Here is a 22446-nt window from a genome sequence, read left to right as displayed (position 1 = left end):
GAGTTTTTGAGGACTTCCTCTGGGGGAAGAACTGCTTACTCAGATCCCTGGACTCCCCAAGACAAGAGTTTTGGGGCACAGACCTTGGAGGAGCCTCCAAGGGGTCCATGCGGGGTCCTCGCCTGCAGATGCAGTGTGCAAGGCTCACAACAGTCATTAAGATAATCAAATTGTCCGAATTCTGGTGCAATTCATGATGTACTGGTAAATTTAGGCAAAGACAAATTTATCAATGCAGTTTCTGTTCTTTGAAGTAATTTGGAAATTAGAGACTAAGCACAATTAGTCTATAAATGTTCTATAAACCAAAACCTTACCTCTTGCACTATCATGCCTTGAAATTTACTTTTTCAAAGGAAAACTAGTTTAGCAGCAACATTCAAAGATTGGAACAAATCAGATGTACCTTCTTCTGTCCGTATGACTTTATGAGATCAAAAGAGGGGGTTTTGTTTCCACTTTTTTCTACTAGCCTGATATGTATTGTCACTTAAAATGGTTGCCTTAAAAAAAAGAAGTATGAATACTAATTACCAGTAAGTAATCATCCAAATAAGTATGTCATAAAATAAATTATTTATTTTTCTTTTGGGGAATTTCAGTGACTGCTATGTTGCACTAGCCATGTTTACGGTCTCTGTTTTGGAGTCTTAAATGAAGGACACACAACAGTATAACTGGAGTTATGTTCTAGACCTGCCTGAGTTTTACGAGGAATAGACTCCAGACACTGTGGATTTAGCCAAGTTCGTACATAAGGGAGATAACTTGTGTAGATCTTCTGACAAATCCTAGTGTTAGTCTTATTTGTGGAAGAAAGACATTTAACAAATGTTTGGGAAGCTTGGTTACTGAATAGAGATTCATTTTCAATTGGAATAACCATACTTTTTTAAGTTACCATTCGGCATATAGCTGCGGAATGTGTAGAGACTTTCCTTGGGGATGCACTTAACATTTTTATTTACTGCTTTTTTCTAGTTTTGCCCAGAATGTGTGACATTCTCATGAACAGATGTTCATGAGTATGACATGCTCCTGGTTTGGAAAAGACAAGACCCCCTTCCCTGTTTGTGGCAGGGTCAGCCCACAAAGCTAATGCCATGGATTATAACTGCCTTTTCTTTGGACTAATTACAACCTGTAAGAATAAGGAAGTTGTTAAAAAGGCTTAAAATCCAGGTTCTGAAAAAGTAGTTTTATTTTGTAAGAAAGAAGTTTTAGTCTGACTGGAAATTAAATGCTCAAACTGCCATTCTTCAGGTAGCCACTCAACGGGTTCTGTATCTTCCTACTCTCCAGTTTTATTGGCCTTATACCACTGCCATTTGATTTGAAATGTTGCAGGTCTTCCCTTGTGGCTCAGCTGGTAAAGAATCTGTCTGCAATGTGGGAGACCTGGGTTTGACCCCTAGGTTGGGAAGATCCCCTGGAGAAGGGAAAGGCTCCCCCAGTATTCTGGCCTGGAGAATTCCATGGACTGTACAGTCCATGGGGTCACAAAGAGTCAGATATGACTGAGCGACTTTCACATCACTTCACTTCAGACTGCTTTGTCTGCGAATGTGTTCCAGTGTTTACCTTCTAGTGGCTTCAGCACCAGTGTGAATTTTTGTTTTTTTAAGTGCCATCGCCATCTCCTCTGTTCAGATTTTGACATTCAGGAAAATATTTTTATTTTTATGCCATACTGAAATCTACAATGTATATCTGACAAAGCAGTTAAATGTGACAATAAAAACTTATTTAATCATGAAAAAAAAAAAGAAACAAGTGTCCTATGGGAAACATCTACTTGGCTTTTTTGATTTATTTGGTTTGTTTCTGATTTTGTGTTTTACCCTGAATAGTATTTACCAGTCATGGCTCTGAATGCTTGTAATTTCCCACATTTCTATGTCCCCTCATTAAGTTAAAATTTTGTTGGTGTTTCTTCTCACTCTTTAGATTTACCAAACTGACACAATAGAGAGCTTCATGCCTAAGAATTATGTGGGGAGGCTTTAACTCCAAAAGTTAGTTAGAACTAGAGAACTTTCTAGAAAGAACTTGGCTGGACTATGCTGTGATCAGGCTCCCCGTCCTTTGTGGGAGGGGTCAACAGTTTACAATAAAAGTCTCTCTTCCCACCTCCAGTGCAGTTTATTGTATGTCAGTTAAACCTCAATAAAGCTGCTTTAAAAAATTTTTTTAAAGTCTGTTTCTCTTTACTCTACCTTTTACTTTGCTCTATACAGCTCCTGTATCACTGGAGTCTTTTACAATAACATAGACTTTATGTATTCTTGAGTAATAAATAAAAGAGTGTAAGAATTTGAAAAAAAACATCTCCCCATCCAAATTATTGTTTGGCTCACACTGACCAGAACCTACAGAGCCCTAGCTCCGTCCTAAGGTCTCTCTGTCCACTGAGGAGGCATTAAGTAGGCAGCAGAGTTGAAAAGGAAAGATGCAAAGTGGGCAAGGAACAAACAGGATAGGGGAGACAGGGCCCATTGTAACTGAATTGGAGTCTGCTTTTTCTGACACACCTCCCCGGGAATTATTAGAACCCCAAAGCACATGATTTTGGCCTTATGACTGGGTTGGGAGTGTTCTAGAGGAGGATAATGTTAGTCTCCTGTCTAGCCAGCAAGAGAAGGAAGCCTACTACAGTGAAAGGAATACCAGACTTTATGGCTTTGTCCATAGCTATGTAAGTGTAAGGAATTCACTCAAGTTTTTGAGATCTTTGATTCCCTTTCTGCAAATGTGTGGGTTGGACAGCATGAATTTTAAGGACTCTCTTAGCATAATAACACCACTTCTAGTCTTGAGGCATACACAAATTACAGCAGAAACTTTATTAGAAATGTCAAATACATTCACAGGAACTGCTCTTCAAATCTCCACCTGCTCCTCAAGCTGCTGATGACCAGTCTGAAGAGGTGATTAGGGACCAGAAGCACTCCCTCCAAGGACAAGCAGTAACATCATCAGCAATAGCTTTAACTTCCAAACTGAAGTGTGAAACCACGTGGCCCCACTGTCAACCTTTCGGGCCGAGATGGACCTGAAGGGGCAAGTTTCCTTCACCCACAGGGGTCCTACTTTAAAGACCCCAGCCATCAGCCTGCAACCAATGATGGATGTACAGCCTTTGATCTCCAAAACTGAGTTTATGTTTCCTGTGGAACAAGGATGGGGAGACACATAGATGTTTGAGGAAATCAGAGAGGAATCCAGTCCTCACCTCATTCCTGGAACTCAGTGTCAGAACCTCTTAGGCTACACTCAGATGCCTGAGGTTTTCTGGCCTCTGAAATTATCAGATGTTCAGCTTACCTTCAGAGACCTCAAGTTTCCCTTGATAGCATCGATCTGTATCGTTGGGGCAGGCAAGAGAAGGAGCACTTAAACAGGATCCCAGAGCCAGACAGGTGGGGCAGCGGAGGCCTGTTGTCCCTTTGGTTTCTGAAGAGGGAGGAGAGAGAAAGTTAAGGATGTGTCCTGCCTCTGGAGTTATCTCTCTTTGCTGCCTTCTCTTCCTCGAGTCTTTCCTGCTGATGCCTCTCTACTCAAGGCCTGTTACTACCACCTCCCCATCCCTCTCCAACTGATATCTGTGCTGTCAGAACACAATCCAACATGACTTCCAAACTGTGTATAGGTGTGGAGGTACAGATATGCAAAGGACACAGCTTCTGCCATCTAGGAACATTGTCCTGAAAGAGACAGACATGTAAGTAGTTACCTACCATACAACTCTGTGGGCACTTTGGCCAAGGTACGGTAGTGAAGAAATGGAAGAATGCATAATTACCTAAAATAATTTGATTTTTTTTCCCAGAACAGATACCTCAGTTGAGATGGAGGATAAACAGAGATTAGCTGTGTGAAATGGGGGTTGAGTGAGGATAAAAAAGGCAACAGCAAGGACAGAGGCCTGGAAGTGTGAGCTGGCTTGGTGGATTTGGGAATTGTGAGAAATCACCAGGTGTTGATATTCAGCTGGTAGGCACAGACAGGCAGGGCTGGACTGTTTTCTATAGCCAGCATCCATTCTGATTGGCCAGTACCATCTCCCTTGTTAAATATTTTGAATCCTGCCCTAGCTAAAACACAATAAATGAGAGAGGGAAGAGAAGAAAATGACCTGAAAAGGTAGGTGTGGCCAGGTTACTGTAGACTTTGAGGACAAATGCAGGAACTGGGCTGTGGCCATGTGGCAATGGGGAAGCCAGAGCAGTTAGACCAATGCCACCATCCTGCTCAGAAACCTCCACTGACATCTTATTGCTTAATAAACCCCAAATCCACTTTACACTGCAGCCTTCACTGATGTCCCTCTGCTTGGAGTACTGTTTACAGATCTTGAGGTGACAATTCAGAAAAAGAGAGACAAGCAAAAGGTCTGAGGTCCTTTTGTGTATGGCCCACTTGAACCTAAACCAAGTAAGAACACAAAGAAGGAAGCCTCCCATTTTCTTTTCAGGAGTGTATAGAGTTTTCCTTAGCACCCATCTCTTCCCTCGCAGGGTACCTTCTTCAGTCTCTTGTGTCCTCCATATATCATCTAATCCCTCTCTGTTATTGCAAAAGGGATCCTCGCAGTAGTTACTGTAAGAGATTGCAACTAGGCCTGGGGCTGCTGCGTGCTGGATAAACGTTATTGCCGGTGTCCCATCAAAGCTGCAGCTCTTAGTGGCCAAAATAGCTGCCTTGGTCCCTGCTGTGAGACAGAAAGGAAAGAAAGTGGGTGGGGACGCTACTGTTTGGCCTGGGGAAGGTGGAACAGTCTTAACATGAACATAATCATAGCCCCCCCCTCACCACCAGCCCAATCGCCCCTTTCTCATTTTACCAGCTCTGATCAGCAGGATGGTTTCCTGGCACAATGCCCCATTGTCACAAGTCTCAACTTTCTTTGAGGTCCAGTTGAACATGTTTGCTGGATTCTCTTGGATACCCACAAAAGTACCCTTTTGACAAAACAATTTCTGTGCCACTGGGGAGAAAAGGAGATAAAGATGAGCACTTGTCCTCCTTTGCTGGGGCCCCAAATCACTCTTTTTTCACCAGAAATCCATCCTCCTTGACCCAACCACTCCCCTCGCCCTCCCCCACCCCCACATCTCCAATACATACTGATCAAGGTCGGAGCTCCTACAAGAAAGAGGAGCAGCAGACCCTGAAAGTGACAGGCTCCCATGGCTTCTTTTAGAGATGTTTGGAAGAATTGGCAGGATCTGTGATTTGATGGACATGGACAGGAAGCTTTTCAGTCACATGGAATAAGATAAAATCTAAGCAAGCACGACTAAAAGGCAGAGTTTACGGGTATATATAAAACGATGACTTCTTAAGTCGGTCTGTCCCTATCTAGCTTGTGAGTTTGGGCAACTTAACTAGTTAACAAGTTTCAGTTTCCATAGCTATACTTCTCCGACTCGGCCACCCAGACCAACGAGCTCAACAACCCGTACCCTCCAACCTCTTGAGCTATAATCTGGCCTACAGGCCCCGCGTCCCTCAGACCCCGGAGTCCAGAATCAAACCTACGCCCTGGAGGCTCAGGTTTCCTTGCCCCCGTCTTCATCCGAACCCGGGATTCTGAGATCTCAGCCTGGTCCTAACTAAGGATCCAGGAGTTTGGGTTCAGCCACCTTTTCTGGCAGGACACGTGATTCTGGGCACCCAGCCTCTCCCCCTCTCAGATCAACGAGCGCAAGGCTCCAGCCTTCGCCCCGCTAACTCCAGGAGTCCCGCCTTATCTTTATCCCAACCCAGCCTTATCTTTACCCAGGAACCTGGAAACTGGGTCTCCAGCCCCTCTTTTTCCCGTTAAGGGACCAAAATTCCTCCTGACTTCCAAATAATCTCACAAGAATATACTGGTGCTGAAGTAACGCCCTGAGACGCCACACTCTCCAAACCCGGTTTTCTCCTTCAAGCTCGCTGAGGCACAGAAGGTGGGACCTGTTTCACCCGACAGCTCACTCGAAGCCCCATTGGTTGACACGAAAGCGTCTGATAGCTCATTGGATGAGCCTGGAGGAACGCCACCCCCCCATTGGCCTATCCCTGACCGGCTTAGAAGGTACACATGCGCAGAATGGCGAGTGGCGGGTAACTGGAGGACCGAGAACTCGCTGGTCTTGGCTGTGCTAGGCCAGCTCAGTGCGGGGGCGGTGCCTCCCAAATGACCTTGCTTAAACTTTTCAGTTTGTTCTATAGAGTTCATATTTCCCCAGCCGCACTAGGAAGGCAAACCTTTGGCTTTCATCCCCCGAACTCTTCTCCTAGCCCAAATTCCTCTCATGGTACCAGCTTGGCCCCTTCCCAGCATCCATCCAGTGGCCATATCTATTGGGAGTCAACTTGGTCCCCTCACTCTTCACTTGCAGTGGTTCCTGCTCAGCCCAGGCCTCATCCTCTGTACACACCAGGGCACCAGCCTCCTCCGTGGTCTTCTGGAAGACTGAATAGAGGGATGCTGGCTTCAGCGTTATTTCTCGCACCCTGAACGGCAGAATGCCATTGTAACCCGCATATTGGTGTCAGTATCATGAACATCATGAATCATTCAGATTTCTTGTTCATGGATGGAAATCATTATATAATATATATATATACATATATATATATATATATATATATTTTACATATATGTACACTTACATATAAGTTTTCTGGATGTAACGAAGATGCCATGTGTTCTTTCAGACTTAATATTGTTTCTGTGAGTTTTGTGGTATAACTGAGTATTTTTCACAGAGAAAATGCCACAGTAAGAATGGTGTTGGTGAAACTCTTAACTTTATGTGAAAATATATGAAAAGCTTCCAGTTGGGGACTGTTAACATTAAGAATATAATTATTAATATTGTTATCCATGTAACTATTAGAAAGAGTTAATATACATAGTAAGAGAGCATTCTGGTCCAAAGACCTTGTCCCTCAGGACCCAGGAATCCGAGCCACACTCCCTTCTTTTGGACTCAGGCCTCCAGAACTCACCTCTTTTGATCTGTAGCAATATGTGGTTTTCCCGGGTTATTGTGTAACTATAGGTCTGGAGCAAGGTCTCAGATCTTGGCCACCATTGCCAGTGCGGGACCAATGAGTTAGGGGGAACTGGAGGGCAGAGAGGGTGGTTGGAAGCTGCATAGACACCTGCTTGGAGCTCCAGAATCTTAAGACCCTCATCCCTTCCCATGCCTCTGAGTAGCACTCACCCTGCCTCTTCAGTCCTACCTCCATACTTGACATCTAGTAACTGTAGTGAAGGTCATCTTAAATAACACATTGGCCTGTTAATTAGTTTGCTGAGGCTGCCATAGCTAAGTACCATGGAATTGAGAGGCTGGAAGACGTTTTTTCTGTGAGCTTTGGACATTGTTCCATGTATTTCTCCCTGGAAGGTTGTTTGCACCCAAATGCACAAGCTTAAATAAAGGGCTTCCCCCCCCACCCCTACTCTATTCTAAAGTAAATTGCCTGTGTCTGCTCACTTAGCCCCAGTAGGGAGACATGGTATTTTACTTGTGTGTTTTAAATTAACTTTTGGCATGGTTAAGATGGCCCCAAACCACCTCTGAATAAAGTAACTAAAAGCAGACATTTTAACAAGAGCTAGTGCTGCTTTAAAATGTTAATCATTTATATAAATATAGTACATCTTTCTTTGGGTTCAGTTTTTAAAGCCATCAGTAACTCAGTAGAAATTCTTTTTTTTTTTTTTAATTTCTTTATATTTGTCTGTGCCGGGTCTTAGTTAGCACACATGGGGATCTGTTAGTTTCAGCATGTGGAATCTAGTTACCTGACCAGGGATTGAACCCAGGCTCCCTGCACCAGGAGGTGGAGACTTAGCCACTGGACCACCAGGGAAGTCCCCATCCTTCTCACATCTTGGGAATTGTAGGTGTTGGTCGTCTCGGGTAACTTCTCAAGACATAATAGGGAGACCCACAGTGTTGATGGCTTCAATGCTCACATACCACAAATCTTGGATATTGAGGTGCCCATGCTTCCGGCAGTGAGCCAATATGGTCCCCTACCCACCCACCATGGGTGAGGTTACCCTGACAGGTTCAGAGATGGAAGGAAGAATAAGGATCTATTCTTTAAGAATTGAGAGCTCAGGGGATCCTTGAGGGCTCTCAGGGCAGGGTGTGCAAGAGCATTTGTACATACTCATTGGCTCTCTCTGGGGTGTGGGCCATGCTGTGCTGGGACTGACTCCACCTGGTTCATGAGAGTCAATTTTCAGGAGTTTTTCAAGCCAGTTGCTAAATACAGCCATTATTAAAGATTAAATTTTGTCAACTTAAAACTAAATTATATTGAAGCAAAGGTAGGACTTCCTTAGTAGTCCAGCGGTTAAGAATCTTCCTGCCAATCCAGGGGACCCAGGTTCGATCCCTGGTCTGGGAAGATTCCACATGCTTCAGGGCAACCAAGCCCGTGTGCCACAGCTATTGAGCCTGTGCACTGCAGCTACTGAAGTTTGCACACCCTAGAGCCTGTGCCCCACAACAAGAGAAGCCAGCACAATGAGAAGCACATACACTGCAACTAGAGAAAGCCTGCCTGCAGCAATGAAGACCCAGCATGGCCATAAATAAAAAAAATTTTAAAACAAAGGTAATAAATACTCAAAAATCATCACTTCCTAAATTCTCTCTCTACTATTTTACTATTACCTATGCTCTCGAGGCTATTTATAACTATTGCATTTGTATGGTGTGTGTGTGTACGCAGTCTGTCAATCATGTCTGACTCTTTTGTGACCCTGTGGACTGTAGCCTGCCAGGCTCCTCTGTCCATGGGATTCTCCAGGCAAGAATACTAGAGTGGGTTTCCATTTCCTCTTCCAGGGGATCTTCCCAACCCAGCGATCAAACCTGTGTCTCCTGCATGGTCATTTCTTCCCAACTCCATAGACAGGGACATCGTGATAGCTTGAAATCAGCCACAGTGGGAGTATTTACACCAAGGACATTGGCAAATGCTACAGATCAGAGCTTTTATTTCTCCCTTCAGGGAGGCAGTTGTTTATTTACCAGCACACCATGAGTGTACATGGCTTTGTGTTCAAGTATGGATTTACATAGAAAGGAGCTCTCTCCCCAATTTCAGTACTGGGCCTTTTCATGCCAGTTATAAATCTATGAAGTGCATGGCACCTCCCAGATGTAGAGCATTTGTGGTCAGAGCAATCTTCTTTGTTATATATTGTTGCAATCATATGTTTAAAAATACATGAAGGAGTTCCCTGGTGGCTTAGAGGTTAGGATTCTGGGCTTTCACTGCCATGGCCTGGGTTCAATCCCTGGATGGGGAACTGAGATCCTGCAAGCTGTGCAGCATGGCCAAAAATAAATAAAATTAAATAAAATATATGATTACTCCCAACTCCTGCACCATCCTTTGTGGCTTTCCTGGATCCAGTATTAACAGTTGTAATCAGCGCTCCCCTTAATAAATTCTACTCAAGTTACCCAACTTGGGTGAACAATTTATTTCCTGCTATCAGGTGGCTCAGTGGTAAAGAATCTGTTGCCAGTGCAGAAGATGCAGGAGATGAGGGTTCAATTCCTGGGTCAGGAAGATCCCTGGAATAGGAAATGACAACCCATTCCAGTATTCTTTCTTGGAAAATCCCATGGACAGAGGAGCCTGGAGGACTTGGCAGGCTATAGTTCATAGGGTCACAAATAGCTGGACACGACTGAGCAACTGAACCTGAAGCCGGGACCCTGACCAATTCAGTAATTAGGATCAGCAGTGGCATCCAGAAACAGACAAACAAAATTGTATTCTGGGGTTAGGTTTCCACTACATGGGAGAGGCACAGGGATGACCACCTTGATGGAAAAAGATAGGGCACAGGTGAGAGAAGCCCTGTGGCAATTTCATAGTTGGTCAAGTTATCACTGGGGTAGCAGTGAAATAAGTGCAGATGGAAAGCAAGGTATTGGGAGCTGAAGTGGGTGTGGCACTTTGTTACTATGGCAACAGTGGTGCACAGGTTGATTGGGGAGTCAGCTGGTTTCTTCGAATGACCCTAGTGAGCAAACATGGGGGAAGAGGAGCAATGGAAAGATGAGACTGTCCAAATGGAAATGTCATGGACAATCAGAAAACTCCCTTGGCAGAGCGTCTCTTGTTTCCAGTAGTCACAGGGCAGATATGGCTGAGAACCAAGCCTAGGACTTGAGTGAACGGGTTGCAGAGATGTACTGCCAGGTAAATGTTCTATGTTGCCAGTCTGTGTTAAGGGAGTGTGACCCTCAGATGTGGGATAGACACCACTCATAGTAAACTGCTTCTCCTCCAGACCCACAAGAACGAATTTCTAATGTAGTCCAAAGAAGCACAGGACTTGGTCTGGCATGAACATGCCACACATTGAGAGCGTTAGAGAACCTCACCAGTTTGCACAGGCAGGAATCCCAGAGCATGTGTGTGAGCAGATTCTGTGCCAGTTATGGCCTCTCAGCTCCAGATCCTCTCTTCATTGCCCTGCTGGATCCTGCAAGCAATTTTCATCATCTCCTGGCACAATGTTAGGCTTTGCCGGTAGAGGGTGGTAGAGGGACACTGCAGGCTGAAGAGCTTGTTTTCTGGCCCCAAGTATGAAGGTTGCTCCCTAGATCCACTATTATCTTTTATCTCTTATCTTTGTCATATGCTAAGTAGCTTCAGTCATGTCCGACCCCGTGCGACCCTGTGGACTATATTCTCCCAGGCTCCTCCATCCATGGGATCCTCCAGGCGTTCTTTACCACTAGCACCACCTGGAAAGCCCTGTGTTCTTTAGGCTTAGTAACCAATTCCCTCTTAATCCTCACCCCGTGTTGCTAGATACTGATTCTTTCTTTCGTTTTTGGCCTTGTGGATCTTAGTTCCTGACTAGAGATGGAACCACGTCCCCTGCAGTGGAAGCTCAGAGCCCTAGCCATTGGACCACCAGGGAATTCCCTCATGATTCTTTTATTTCTAAATATTTCCTGTTTTTTTATATTTATTTTTATTTATATTGTTGTGCTAGGTCTTAGTTGTGGCACTTGGGGTCTTCAATCTTTGTTGTGGTATGTGGGATCTCACTCCCCAACCAGGGACTGAACCCAAGCCCCCTGCATTGGAAGGGCAGAGTCTTAGCCACTGGACTCTCAGGGAAGTCCGATAATGATTCTTTATACTAACTGGGGTTCGATCCCTGGTCAGGGAACTAGATCCTGCGCGCTGCATGGCCAAAAAAAAAACAAAACAAAAAACTTTACCTGTTAAAATTAGCATGTGGTTCCTGACACATGCTTGGACCCTGACTGATACAGATTCTAAGGGTGTGAGACTAGACAGGACCAAGGGAAAGGTTTCATGGGGCCAATATTTTTCTCAGGGAATATAGGATTGGAGGTATTAGTTCAATCATCTGGGGATATAATTACTACTCTATTGGGTTAGTGAGTTAACTAATGTCTCCATGCAGTGACAACAAATGAGCTAACTCTCTCCAGGTGACCTGGCTGTGGCCTCCACTCAGTACCCAAACCCAACAAAGGCAGAGGCCAATCTCAGCCTGTTACGATGTCTTTCTCCAGCAGGACTCTTCAGGACGCACACCCGACTCTCGAGACGGACCTTTCTCCCCACAGGGTAATACATGCTTTTGATGCTGTTCCACCTTCCTTGTGCTCAGTGCTTCTGTCAACACTGCCATCTGGGGACTTAGGAAATGTCTGCTCTATTGCTACAGGATCCCATGAAGTTTTTTAAAATTAATTAATTAGCTAATTAAATTTCTTTTTTGCTGCCCTAGGTCTTCTTTGCTACATGGGCTTTCTCTAGTTGTGGTGCACAGGCTTCCCATTGCTGTGGCTTCTCTTGTTGCGGAGCATGGGCTCTAGGGCATGGGGGCTCAGTAGTTGTGGCATACAAGCTTATTTGCCATGTGGCCTGTGGGATCTTCCTGGACCAGGGGTTGAACCCCTGTCCCCTGCACGGGTAAGTGGATTCTTAATCACGGGACCACCAGGGAAGTCCTCCCATGAAGTATTGCTTCCAACTAGAGGATGTATTTTAAGGCAAAGGAACTGAGGCAATTAACTCCCACCCATGGAGCTCACTGACCTTCCAGATGCCCCACTACACAGACACAGCTGGCTTATCAGAAGGGTCGAAGGGCCATGATGGCTTATCAAGGCACCAGCTAGAGAAGGTACCTTGCCACCCAACAGGAGATGCTCTAGGTCTCAAACTGGCCAGTCTATCGCGCCACCTCCCCTAGAGCCAGAATGCAGGGCTCCATGACACAGGGGAGGATAAGGGAGTGTGCCCCCCCATCAGTACACATGACAACCCACTTAAAGGATTCTGGCTCCTGGTCTCTGTGACCTTGGGCTTGGTGTGGGTGAGAAACCCAATCAGAGCTCTAATGACCCAGAAGCCAGGACTGCCCCCATGCTATCTTGTGTTCCTCGTGCTGCTGAAACAAGAGGCGGAGGAGACCACCAGAGGGAACGTGACCACCAGAGGGAGGCTGGTTTGCTGGGTCAAGGAGGACTACGTTTGGGAGCCAGGGGGTGCACTGGGGGTAATATTTACTTGTCTGTGGCCCTGTTCAGCATAAAGTATCCAAAAGCCAATAAAGACAAGCCTATTGAACACTTACTTCCCTTAAGGATGAAGACTTGTGTCCCAGCGATGTCCAGAGGTGTTGGCAGGTGGTAAGAGAATGTAGAAGGGGTGGTAGAGGAAGGCGGTTCTCATCACCACCAGCTACACAGTCAGGGCCTTTGTAGCCCTTTTATAGGTTTTCCCCCATCTTCCTCTCACTGTGGTTCATGAAGAACTGATTATCTAAAGCTGTGGGTGTGTGACCCCTTGTCATTAGCACAAGATGATTCTATGATTAAGTAACAGATGGGAACTGTGTGTCTTTTGTATTGCGGACTCAAGGGGTGGATTGTGCTGTTTCCTTCTTCACATTCATTCTCTCCCCTTCTCCCCCTGCCCTGTGCTGTAGGGACTGTTAGTGGGATCTCCCACCTTCCAGCTGGGTTCAGTCAATGTGGAGCCCCAACAGGAGACCAGAGGGAGGACACTGAGTGAAGTTGGGGTATTAACTCCCCAGCTCCCTCCCTGTAGCGTCGTTGTGGGTTGGGTGGATTTTTCAGCCTGAGATCATGGCTCCTGTCAGGCAGCCCTCTCTAAACACCACCCCCTTCCAGATTCTAAAAACAGTAATGACTTCTTAGTCTTTCAAGCCTAGGATGATAACAGACCCAATGATATCAGCCTCAGGAAATGGTGCCGATCCTCTCATCTCTCTGCTTCACACAAACCATTATGTCAATTTATTCAAGCAGGGTGAGCCCCCTATTGGTGCTGGCTACTAAAATAGAAGCTTCATTGGTCTGGCACACCTTCACTTCCCAAGTCATTATATGTGTGTGTTCAGTGGCTCAGTCGTGTCTGACTCTTTGCAACACCATGGACTGTAGCCCACCGGGTTCTTCTGTCCATGGAATTTTCCAGGCAAGAGCATTGGAGTGGGTTGCCTTGCCCTCCTCTGGGGGGTCTTCCCCACCCAGGGATCGAACCCAGGTCTCCTGCATTGCAGGCAGATTCTTTACTGCTGAGTTGCCTGGAAAGCCCTCCCAGGAGGCCCTAATACTTCTGCCTGCAAGACCTGGAAGACTCTGCTACCACCCAAACTGGTCCAGGGGGCCTGTGGACCAGACCAGTGAAAGATGACCTGAGAGGGTGACTCTCTCACCGGCTTCCTCTCCTCCCTCGTGTCAGATCTCTGGGAGTCTGCCCTCCCCTCACATAGAGAAACCCCTGCATGTGGGGAAAGAACAGTGTCTTTATTATCACACACAGCTGGCCACTGATTGAATGTCCACCCTCCCAGAGGATCAGTTCAGCTGTTCCCAGGCCCTTCCATATGCTGTCACCAGGTCAGATAGTGTGTGTGTGTGTGTGTGTGTGTGTGTGTGTGTGGTGGGGGGGGGCGGGGAGGGTGGTGATGAGGACTGGGACATGATTCAGTGTCCAAGGCTGTTGAATTATGAGGTCAGAGGGAGAGGTGGGGTGTAGGGGTCAGCAGGAGCTAAGGATCATGGGGGAACAGGGTCAGCAAGGAGGGTGCCCCACACCAAAGGGCTAGGGACAGCCCCAGCCCCACCACCCAAGCCAGGGAAGGGCCAGGGGCGGCTCCACTTGAAATGGGAGGCGGAACCACCTCATCGTCACCCTCACGCTCCTCAAGCACGTTGAAGACCCCGATACTCCGCCTACGGTTCAACAAGGTGCTAGAAGGGTGGGCCACGCAGCCCTGGATGCCCACTGGGGTGGTCACCCCACCTAGAGAGTGAAGAGAGAGAGTGAAGACAGAGCGTTCAACGCTCCTCATGCTTAAGTTCCTAGACCCTATTAATCCTAGACCTTCCCCTACTCCACCTCAGACCAAGAGACCAGGCTCTTAGTCCCCTCCTCCCTCAGACCTAGAAAATCTGGGTCCCCAAGCCCCTCCACCCCCAAACTTGTGAGCCAGGTGTGGAGCCCTGTACCAAGGTCACAGGATAAAAATCTCTGGAACTAACCAAGCCCCATAGCAACTGTTGCCATGAGCCTCTGGATCTAAACCGACCAGTTCCCTGACCCGGTATTAGGTAAAATACCCACCCTATTACCCACCCTATAGCATCCTAACCAATCACCTAATGCCACCATTCAAGTAGGAATTTTCTGTCTTGAGGCTGTAAAAATTGGCTGCTAGCCTGAGAAGGGGTTTGGCACTCCCTTGAGCCAGCCCACTGTTTGGTTTTCCCACTCTGTTAACTTTATTCTCCTCTCTGCCTCATATCTGGAAATCCTTTTCCAACCCGCGCAAGGACCACAACACCAGGGTCTCAAGCACTCTCCCACCTCGGGACCCCGTGAATCCAGGCCCCCAGCCCCTTCCTCCTCAGGACCTGACCTTCGGCACTCACCTCCGGAGAGAAAAATCTGACCCTTGTAACAGTGACTGGTGCCCTGAGGACACGTCACGTTAGGGCTTTCTGAGCAGGATCCAAGGACCAGACAGCTGGGACATTGCAGGTGTCCTGGGGCCGGGGCAGCTGGGGAGCAGAGAGAAAGTTGGGAACACACAGCCCTGCACTTAGCCGCGGCCACCCCCTTGAGCCCAGAGATGTGTCTCTGGGGCCCCGTCTTTCCCTACCCTGGTCCCCACCCAGCCCGCTGGCATCACACACCTGGACGAGGGAGGGCGTTGACCAGGACACTGCTGTCGGCAGCCGAGTTGCAGTAGTCGGAGGAGCAGACCCGAGCATAGGAGGCGACCAGCACTCCGGGGGGCCTCGAGTGGATGGTGATAGCTGGGGTCCTGATCTGGCTGCAGCCTTTGCTCCCCAGCAGGATCGACCTGTGTCCTGAGGGGTGAGAGAGAGAAAGCTGGGCGGCGAGAAGGGAGGCTCCAAGGGCGGCAGAGTCAGGGGCTCGTCAGTCAGGGGACAGGTACGTGACGACGACCGGGGCACGGGGAAGCCTGGGGCCAGAGTCGGGGTCCTCCCCCAGCTCTGCTGCCCCTCATTTCTGGCTCAATGTCACCTTCGGAGTAGAACGTCCTCTGAATTTCCCGTGGGAAGTGAAATGTTTTCTGCTCTACGCCCTACCAGTCAACACGCCTTTTTCAAATGCAAATTTCTGAGCCCAAATGAAACGAAGCCAGGTTTTTGGAAGCCAGCAGGAGCTGGGTGTGTGTGTGTGTGTGTGTGTGTGTGTGTGTGTGTGTGTGTGTGTGTGTGTGTGTGTGTGTGTGTGTGTGTGTGTGTGTGTGTGTGTGTGTGCAGGAGGTGTGTGTGTGTGTGTGTGTGTGTGTGTGTGTGTAATGCAAATTTCTGAGCCCAGGTGAAACAAAGGCATGTATTTGGAAGCCAGCAGCTACTTCCTCCCCACTGAAAGCACTGAGGAGCTGTGTGTGTGTGTGTGTGTGTGTGCGCGCATGTGTGTGTGTGTGTGTGTGAGACAGAGAGAGAGAGAGAATTCTGAGGCAGCCATCCACCACATTTGCCATCTCTTATGATAAACAAGAAATTAGTTTGTGAACAATAAAGAAAGCAGGACTGGCCCCAGATAGCTAGATGCATATGAAGCTCCAACACTCTTGGGGACCTGATACAAAGAGCCGACTCACTAGAAAAGACTCTGATGCTGGGAAAGATTGAGGGCAGGAGGAGAAGGAGGTGACAGAGCATGAGATGGCTGGATGGCATCACCAACTCAATGGACATGAGTTTGAGCAAACTCTGGGAGATAATGAAGGACAGGGAAGCCTGGTGTGCTGCTGCAGTTCAGGGGGTTGCAAAGAGTCGGACACAACTGAGCAACTGAACGACAACCACAAATATGAAGGAAATGATTTCAGCAAGTCTGGACACTTGCATCTTCCTATAGAAGATAGAAGATTGTTAAATCTCTTCATGAGAGAGATTTAGTTTTCTCTTAATTAACAGTGATCTTTTCGTATTCAGATTACCTGCCACTTGCTGCAAATGTGTATAACATTCCCACCGAATAAATAACTAAAATTTTAGGTTCGGGGGTTTTTTAGTTGACAGGGAGCCTTCAGAGCACAAATTGCAACCTTCACATCATTCTCCTGTTCTCCCGTCCCCACTGGACTTCTGTCCACAGCTCTTATCTTCATACATGATACCTTACTCTTTTGTTTTGCCTGCAGCTTCCCACTGGCCTGTAAAGCTACAAGAAGGCAAATGTAACGGGATCTACTGCACCTAAAACACTGCCTGACACATAACAGCAGTTCCTTAGACTTTGAATGAAATGAGTTAAGAGTCGGACAGGACTGAAATGACAGCAAAGCTTTCTCTGTGCCGGCTCTGTTCTCAGCCCTTTGCCTGGACTGCCGGCTATATCCTAGTGACCACCCTGTGAAGTAGATTACTATTACTGCCATCGTCTTTTCCCGGTTTTCAGAAGGGGAAACCAAGGCACAGACAGAGGAAGAATTGGATTTAGGATTGCAAGCCTGAAGGGACCGTGGCAGAAAATTTAGTGCACAGAATTCAGGGCAGGGGGCTTCCCTGGTGCTCCAGTGGTTAAAATTCCTTAACCACTTAAGGAGGATTCCTTGCAATGCAGGGGACACAGGTTCGATCCCTGGTCCAGGAAGATCCCACAAGCCGCAGGGCAACTAAGCCTGTGAGCCTCAACTACTGAAGCCCGCACGCCCTAGAGCCTGTGCTCCCCAACAAGAGAGCAATGAGAAGCCGAAGCACGGCAACTAGAGAGTAACCCTTGCTCTCCGCAACTAGAGAAAAGCCCATGCAGCAGCGAAGATCCAGAGCAGCCAAAAATAAACATAAGTATTTTTTAAAAATCCAAGGCAGGATAGGACCCATTGCTGGGCATACACACCGAGGAAACCAGAATTGAAAGAGACACGTGTACCCCAATGTTCATCGCAGCACTATTTACAATAGCCAGGACATGGAAGCAACCTAGATGTCCATCAGCGGACGAGTGGATAAGGAAGCTGTGGTACATATACACAATGGAATATTACTCAGCTATTAAAAAGAATGCATTTGAATCAGTTCTAACGAGGTGGATAAAACTGGAGCCTATTATACAGAGTGAAGTAAGTCAGAAAGAAAAACAATAATACAGTATATTAACGCATATATATGGAATTTAGAAAGATGGTAATGATGACCCTATATGTGAGATAGCAAAAGAGACACAGATGTAAAGAACAGACTTGGACTCTGTGAGAGAAGGTGAGGGTGGGATGATTTGAGAGAATAGCATTGAAACATGTATACTATCATATGTGAAACAGATCGCCAGTCCTGGTTCAATGCATGAGACAGGGTGCTCAGGGCTGGTGCACTGGGATGACCCGGAGGGATGGGATGGGGAGGGAGGTGGGAGGGAGGTTCAGGATGGGGAACACAGGTACACCCATGGCTGATTCATGTCAATGTATGGCAAAAACCACTACAATATTGTAAAGTAATTAGCCTCCAGTTAAAATAAATTAATCAATTTTTTAAAAATCCAAGGCAGGGAGACACAGGACCCCATGCAGGGGTCTTGCCCTCTTGCGCAGCCCACGCACCTACATCTATGAGCAGAAGGGTCTCCTGACACACCTCCCCAGGGTTACACTGCTCCTCCCCAGTTGTGGACCACGTGACAGGGTCCTGGCTCAGGTTTGGAGACATCCGCAGCATGCTCCCCCGATGACAGGTCAGAATGGCTGTGGAGAAAGAATCACCAGGGTCTGTGGGAGCCAGGCACCTGCTGTGTGCCTTGCTTCCTGGTCCTCCGCTTGGGAAGATGCTCACATTCTTGAGTCACCCTGCAAGCCCGTCGGGCCACTGGGTCCCTCAACCTCAGATTTAGAAGGGACCTTCAGGGCTTCCCTGGTGGCTCAGATGATAAACAACCTGCCCGCAATGTGGGAGATCCAGATTCAATCCCTGGGTCAGGAGGATCCCCTAGAGAAGAGAATGGCCACTCCAGTATTCTTGCCTGGAGAATCCCATGGACAGAGGAGCCTGGCTACAGTCCATGGGATTGCAAAAGAATCAGACATGACTGAGTGACTAACACTTTCACTTCTTTCATTTTGGAAGTCTGAGCCCCATCCTCATTCTTTACCTTGTTTCTGCTCAAACACACTACAGGGATCTTTCTCAATGCCCCCTTGAGGACAGCTGCTCTTTCCTTCAGCTGTGATGGAGACAGATGGCTCTTCCTTAGCCTGAGTCAATCTCTACTTCCCTCTCTGGGCCTCAAGGTCCTTATCTAGATAAACAAGAAAGTAGCCTGACACCATCTATGTCTTCACTGAGCAACTCTATGTTCTAAAGAAATACTCAGATGCCTTGTGTGCACTGAACACTTAAAAGGTGCCCAGCCGCCGTGATCTGTTTCCAAGGATGAACCCTCCCCAGAAGCTCACCTCACCTGGATTGCTTCATTTCCTCCTGGCACCCCCCTACCCCAAGCAGGTTGTCATCATCATCACCCCCATTTTCAAGGGGCGAAAGATTTATTCGATCTGAAAAGAAACCAGAGTATCACCCCCATTTTCAAAGAGAGAAACAGCGGAGTTTTGAAAGCAGCTTGCCCAATATCCCACTGTGAATGAGTTAGGAGCTAGGTTTGGAACTCAGGCATTATTCTGGCTCCTTGCAGGGAGTGATGGGGAAGAGGAGGACTGATTACCATCCTGGGTCACCTCAGGCCCTGTAGCCCTCAGCAGTCTAGTTTGAAAACCATTAGACCGTCTCTTGAGACCATCATACGATCGGCTGGGATGTGTCTCCTGATGCAGAAACCCCCGGGGCTGACTGTGCAAGTAACCCACAAATGTGTTAACTTTCACAACAGCCCCCATGAAGGAGAATGACTCATTCCCCCGCTCCTGCAGCCTCCCTCCCAGCCTGGTTCCCTCCCTGCCTACCTCCATCTTTCCTGTCTTGGCCAATGGCACCTTCTTTCTTGCAGTTGCTCAAGTTGAAGACATTGCTGTTATTCTCGACAATCCCTCCTCTCTTACACCCCATGTTGCGCCCATCAGGAAATCCTGTCCACTGAAGCTGCAAAATCCCTCCCCAACCTGACCACTTCTCACCTCCTTCATGGCTCCCACCAGGGTCTAAGACCCCTTGGTTCTCACCTGCTCCTTCCTGAGTCTCCCTGGAGGGTCCCCTCCCCCATATCCCCTTCCCCTTTACTCTATTCTCCACCAGGCATTCAGAATGATGCCCATAAAAGAAAGGTTGATTCACATCGATCCTTTGCTCAGAAAACTCCAGTAGATCCTCAGCCCATTCAGAATAAAATTCTAAGTCCTTGAAATGGCCCCAAAGGCTCTACCTGAGTTGCCCTCCCTCCCCTGCACTGTCCTCCCATCCTGCTCTGCTCCCGCTTGATGGCTCTGCTGGAGTCCCACTGACTTCTGGTCTTCTCTGAACCACACATGGAGGCGCACGCCTGCCCCGGGGCCTTTGCATATGCTCTGCCACCTCTGACCATCAGTGAGCGTCTCCTCCTCCCTGGACTTAGTGAGAGAGGCTCTGAGCAGTGGTAATCCTCAAAAGCTGGTTCAGTGGCAGAGCCCAGACTGAAACCCATGTCTTTCCATTCAGATGCTAAGCTCTTAACGGCTGGGCCGACCCACTGCTCTAGCTGGAACCACAATCCAGTCCTTAGGGGGACAGTCAAGGCTGTTGAAATCCTGGACCTTTGGTCCTTCTTCAGTCTGGGCTCCTGAGGCGGCCCATTTTGCACCCAGTCCTCTCCTGCCCCGATGCCTTCCAGGAGCTGTTCTCTGTCCCTGGGATGTCTTTCTGTTCTGCACTTCCTCCCTGACATCTTGCTCCACCCTAGCCCCCTTTTGGTCCAGTGGCTAAGACGCCACACTCCCATTGCAGGAGGCCCGGGTTCAATCCCTGGGCAGCGACTAGACCTCACATGCCACAACTAAGAGTTCACATGTCTCAACTAAGACCCAGTGCAGCCACATATATCAATAAATAAATAAACAACTTTCAAAAAAGATATGGCTCTGATGCGGAAAGCCAACAAAATAGGGAAATATATGAGGAATATCCATTTGTGGTGTAATGGCTGTGTTTTATGTAATACATGTGTGGTTTGGGCAGCACACATATGTGGGATATGCGTGGGGTGTGTGAATATGTAGCGGGCCTGTGGAGGGTGTGGGGTAGCACGGGAATGTGTGAAATGTGTGTGGTGGGTGTCTGGTATGTGATGTGTGGTGTGCGTGTATAGTGATAGAGTGTGTTGGTGATGTGTGTGGTGTGTGTCGTATGAGTGTGTGCGTGTCCTGCATATCCGTGCTGTGTGTGTGTGTTGGGTGTTGGGTGTGTGCTGGGTGTGGCGTGTGGTGCAGTGTGGTGTGTGACGTTTGTGGTGTGGGGGGGATGTGTGAGGGGTGAGGAAACAGGTGTGTGGTGTGTAGTGTGTGGTGTGTACATGGAATATGTAGTGCGTGGTTGTGTCTCTCGTGTGTATCGTGTGTTGTGTGGTGCATGTGGCATGTGTCTGATTTGTTTCTGAATGTCTGCTGGATTATGTTACCTAATATTCCTGCTAGTCCCAGAGACGAGGGCCGAATAAGTAAACTAGCATTAATTTAAAAAAAAAGATTCAGACTCTGTCCCTCCCTGATCATGGCTCCCCTGCCTTTAGCAGAAAGGCTAGCCCCATCAGTCTGGCTAGGAAGATATCTGACCCACCACCAGGACCCCCACCTACCCCTCAGCTTCCCCAACAACATTCATTCCCAAGACACAGCAGGACGTTCCTTCTGCTTGGAAGGGCTCTGCCTTCACCACCCACACTCACCTTGTCCACCTGGAAAACTTGTCTTTGCTCACCGCTCCCAGCTGTACCTCATCCTCGCCATGAGCCCTACTCAGGCAGAGCCCAGGGAGTCTTCTTGAAAACAGCGGGCTGCCCCCACCTCCAAGCCTTTGCCCATACTGTCTCTCTGCCTGTTTGTGCCCTTTCCCTCTTCTATGCATGAACTGCAGCTCATCATTAAGACATGGGTCATAGGTCACCTCCTCTGTGAAGTCCTCCCTGAATTCCCCCTCCCAGAACATCAGTATCTTCTTCCTCTGAGCTCCCCCAGGCCCCCTTCGTGACAGCCTCATGGCTACCTGTGTCTGTGATATCTCTGTTCCCAGTCCCAGAGGCCCTTTAGGGCAGGGCCAGGGTCTGAGTCCTCTGACCTGAGTCCTCTCCTGAGTCAGGGAGACCTTGGAATGCTGTATGAACTCCTGTCAGCAAACACATCCTGGGGAACCTATCCTTACCCAGCCCTTGTGCTGCCCGAGGCTGAAAACCTTGGTGTCAGGGACATCTGGGTTCTGTCCTCAAAGCTCCCAGTCCAGCCAGAGAGATCCAAACAGGAACATTTGCTGAACTCACTCAATTCTCTGCCCGAAGCTTGGTCAGGGAGGACCCTCCTCCCACTTTCTCCAGACCCCACTTCCCTCCGTGCCCCATCCCTCTCCTCATCCTGCTCCCCACCATCAGGACACTCCCGGCCACTCTCATCCACGGGTGTTCCACCTGGACTGGGTTTCCACGGGTGAGTGGGAACCCTTCCCGTGTCCTCGTTTGGCTCTTACTTTTCCTGTCACACCCGAAGCACCCTTGACATCCTCCTGATCACTTTTTCTCTGCAGCAGGGCTGCTGGGCCCTCCGGTACCAGGAGTGGGGGTTGGGTGAGGGTGGGATGCCCGAGTGGGGGTGGGGGTCAAGGGGAAGCCAGAGACCCCCAAAGTCAGGGAGGTGGAGAAATGGAATCAGAAGCAGCTAGTCACTGCCAGCAGGGAAACCAGCAGGCACTCCTGCAGCCAATGGGTAGAGTGGCATTCGAT

General features: G+C 48.1%; 2 protein-coding genes across 8 annotated transcripts in view; both read right to left on the bottom strand.

Moving 5' to 3' along the window:
• Positions 1 to 2816: 2816 nt before the first annotated feature.
• Positions 2817 to 12825, bottom strand: TEX101 (testis expressed 101). Of its 4 annotated transcripts, XM_043437723.1 has the most exons (7): positions 12662 to 12685; positions 6253 to 6460; positions 5128 to 5228; positions 4844 to 4987; positions 4523 to 4711; positions 3325 to 3453; positions 2817 to 3167 (listed from the first exon to the last, which is right to left on the bottom strand). In XM_043437723.1, exons 3-7 carry the CDS (start codon positions 5189 to 5191, stop codon positions 2932 to 2934), a joined length of 762 nt encoding a protein of 253 aa, XP_043293658.1. In that variant the 5' UTR covers positions 5192 to 5228; positions 6253 to 6460; positions 12662 to 12685; the 3' UTR covers positions 2817 to 2931. The 4 variants fall into 4 exon arrangements, with proteins under 4 accessions (XP_043293658.1, XP_043293660.1, XP_043293656.1 ...); XM_043437725.1 differs by lacking the exon at positions 6253 to 6460 and having other exon boundaries at positions 12662 to 12825; XM_043437721.1 differs by lacking the exons at positions 6253 to 6460; positions 12662 to 12685 and adding an exon at positions 5865 to 5956.
• A 1015-nt stretch (positions 12826 to 13840) lies between these two features.
• CD177 (CD177 molecule) overlaps positions 13841 to 22446 on the bottom strand; it is a 33419-nt gene continuing 24813 nt past the window's right edge. For 3 of the 4 annotated variants that reach the window (XM_043437717.1, XM_043437719.1, XM_043437718.1), the window contains exons 7-10: positions 18140 to 18280; positions 15252 to 15428; positions 14988 to 15116; positions 13841 to 14358 (exon numbers count right to left, since the gene is read on the bottom strand). In XM_043437717.1, the coding sequence (XP_043293652.1) occupies positions 14105 to 14358; positions 14988 to 15116; positions 15252 to 15428; positions 18140 to 18280 (701 nt within the window). In that variant the 3' untranslated portion in view covers positions 13841 to 14104. The remainder of the gene's footprint in view (positions 14359 to 14987; positions 15117 to 15251; positions 15429 to 18139; positions 18281 to 22446) is intronic. The other variant, XM_043437720.1, reaches the window with a different exon arrangement.

This window comes from Cervus canadensis, chromosome 18, assembly GCF_019320065.1.
Source record: "Cervus canadensis isolate Bull #8, Minnesota chromosome 18, ASM1932006v1, whole genome shotgun sequence".
NCBI classification, from domain to species: Eukaryota; Metazoa; Chordata; class Mammalia; order Artiodactyla; family Cervidae; genus Cervus; species Cervus canadensis.
This window is presented reverse-complemented; position numbering and strand designations above follow the sequence as displayed.

Coding starts and splice junctions, on each gene's coding strand:
- TEX101 (XM_043437725.1), bottom strand. CDS start 5,191: ATGGGAGCCTGTCACTTTCAGGGTCTGCTGCTCCTCTTTCTTGTAGGA. Junction 4,988..5,127: donor AGGAGCTCCGACCTTGATCA/GTATGTATTGGA, acceptor TTTTCTCCCCAG/TGGCACAGAAATTGTTTTGT. Junction 3,168..3,324: donor GAAACTTGAGGTCTCTGAAG/GTAAGCTGAACA, acceptor CTTGTTCCACAG/GAAACATAAACTCAGTTTTG.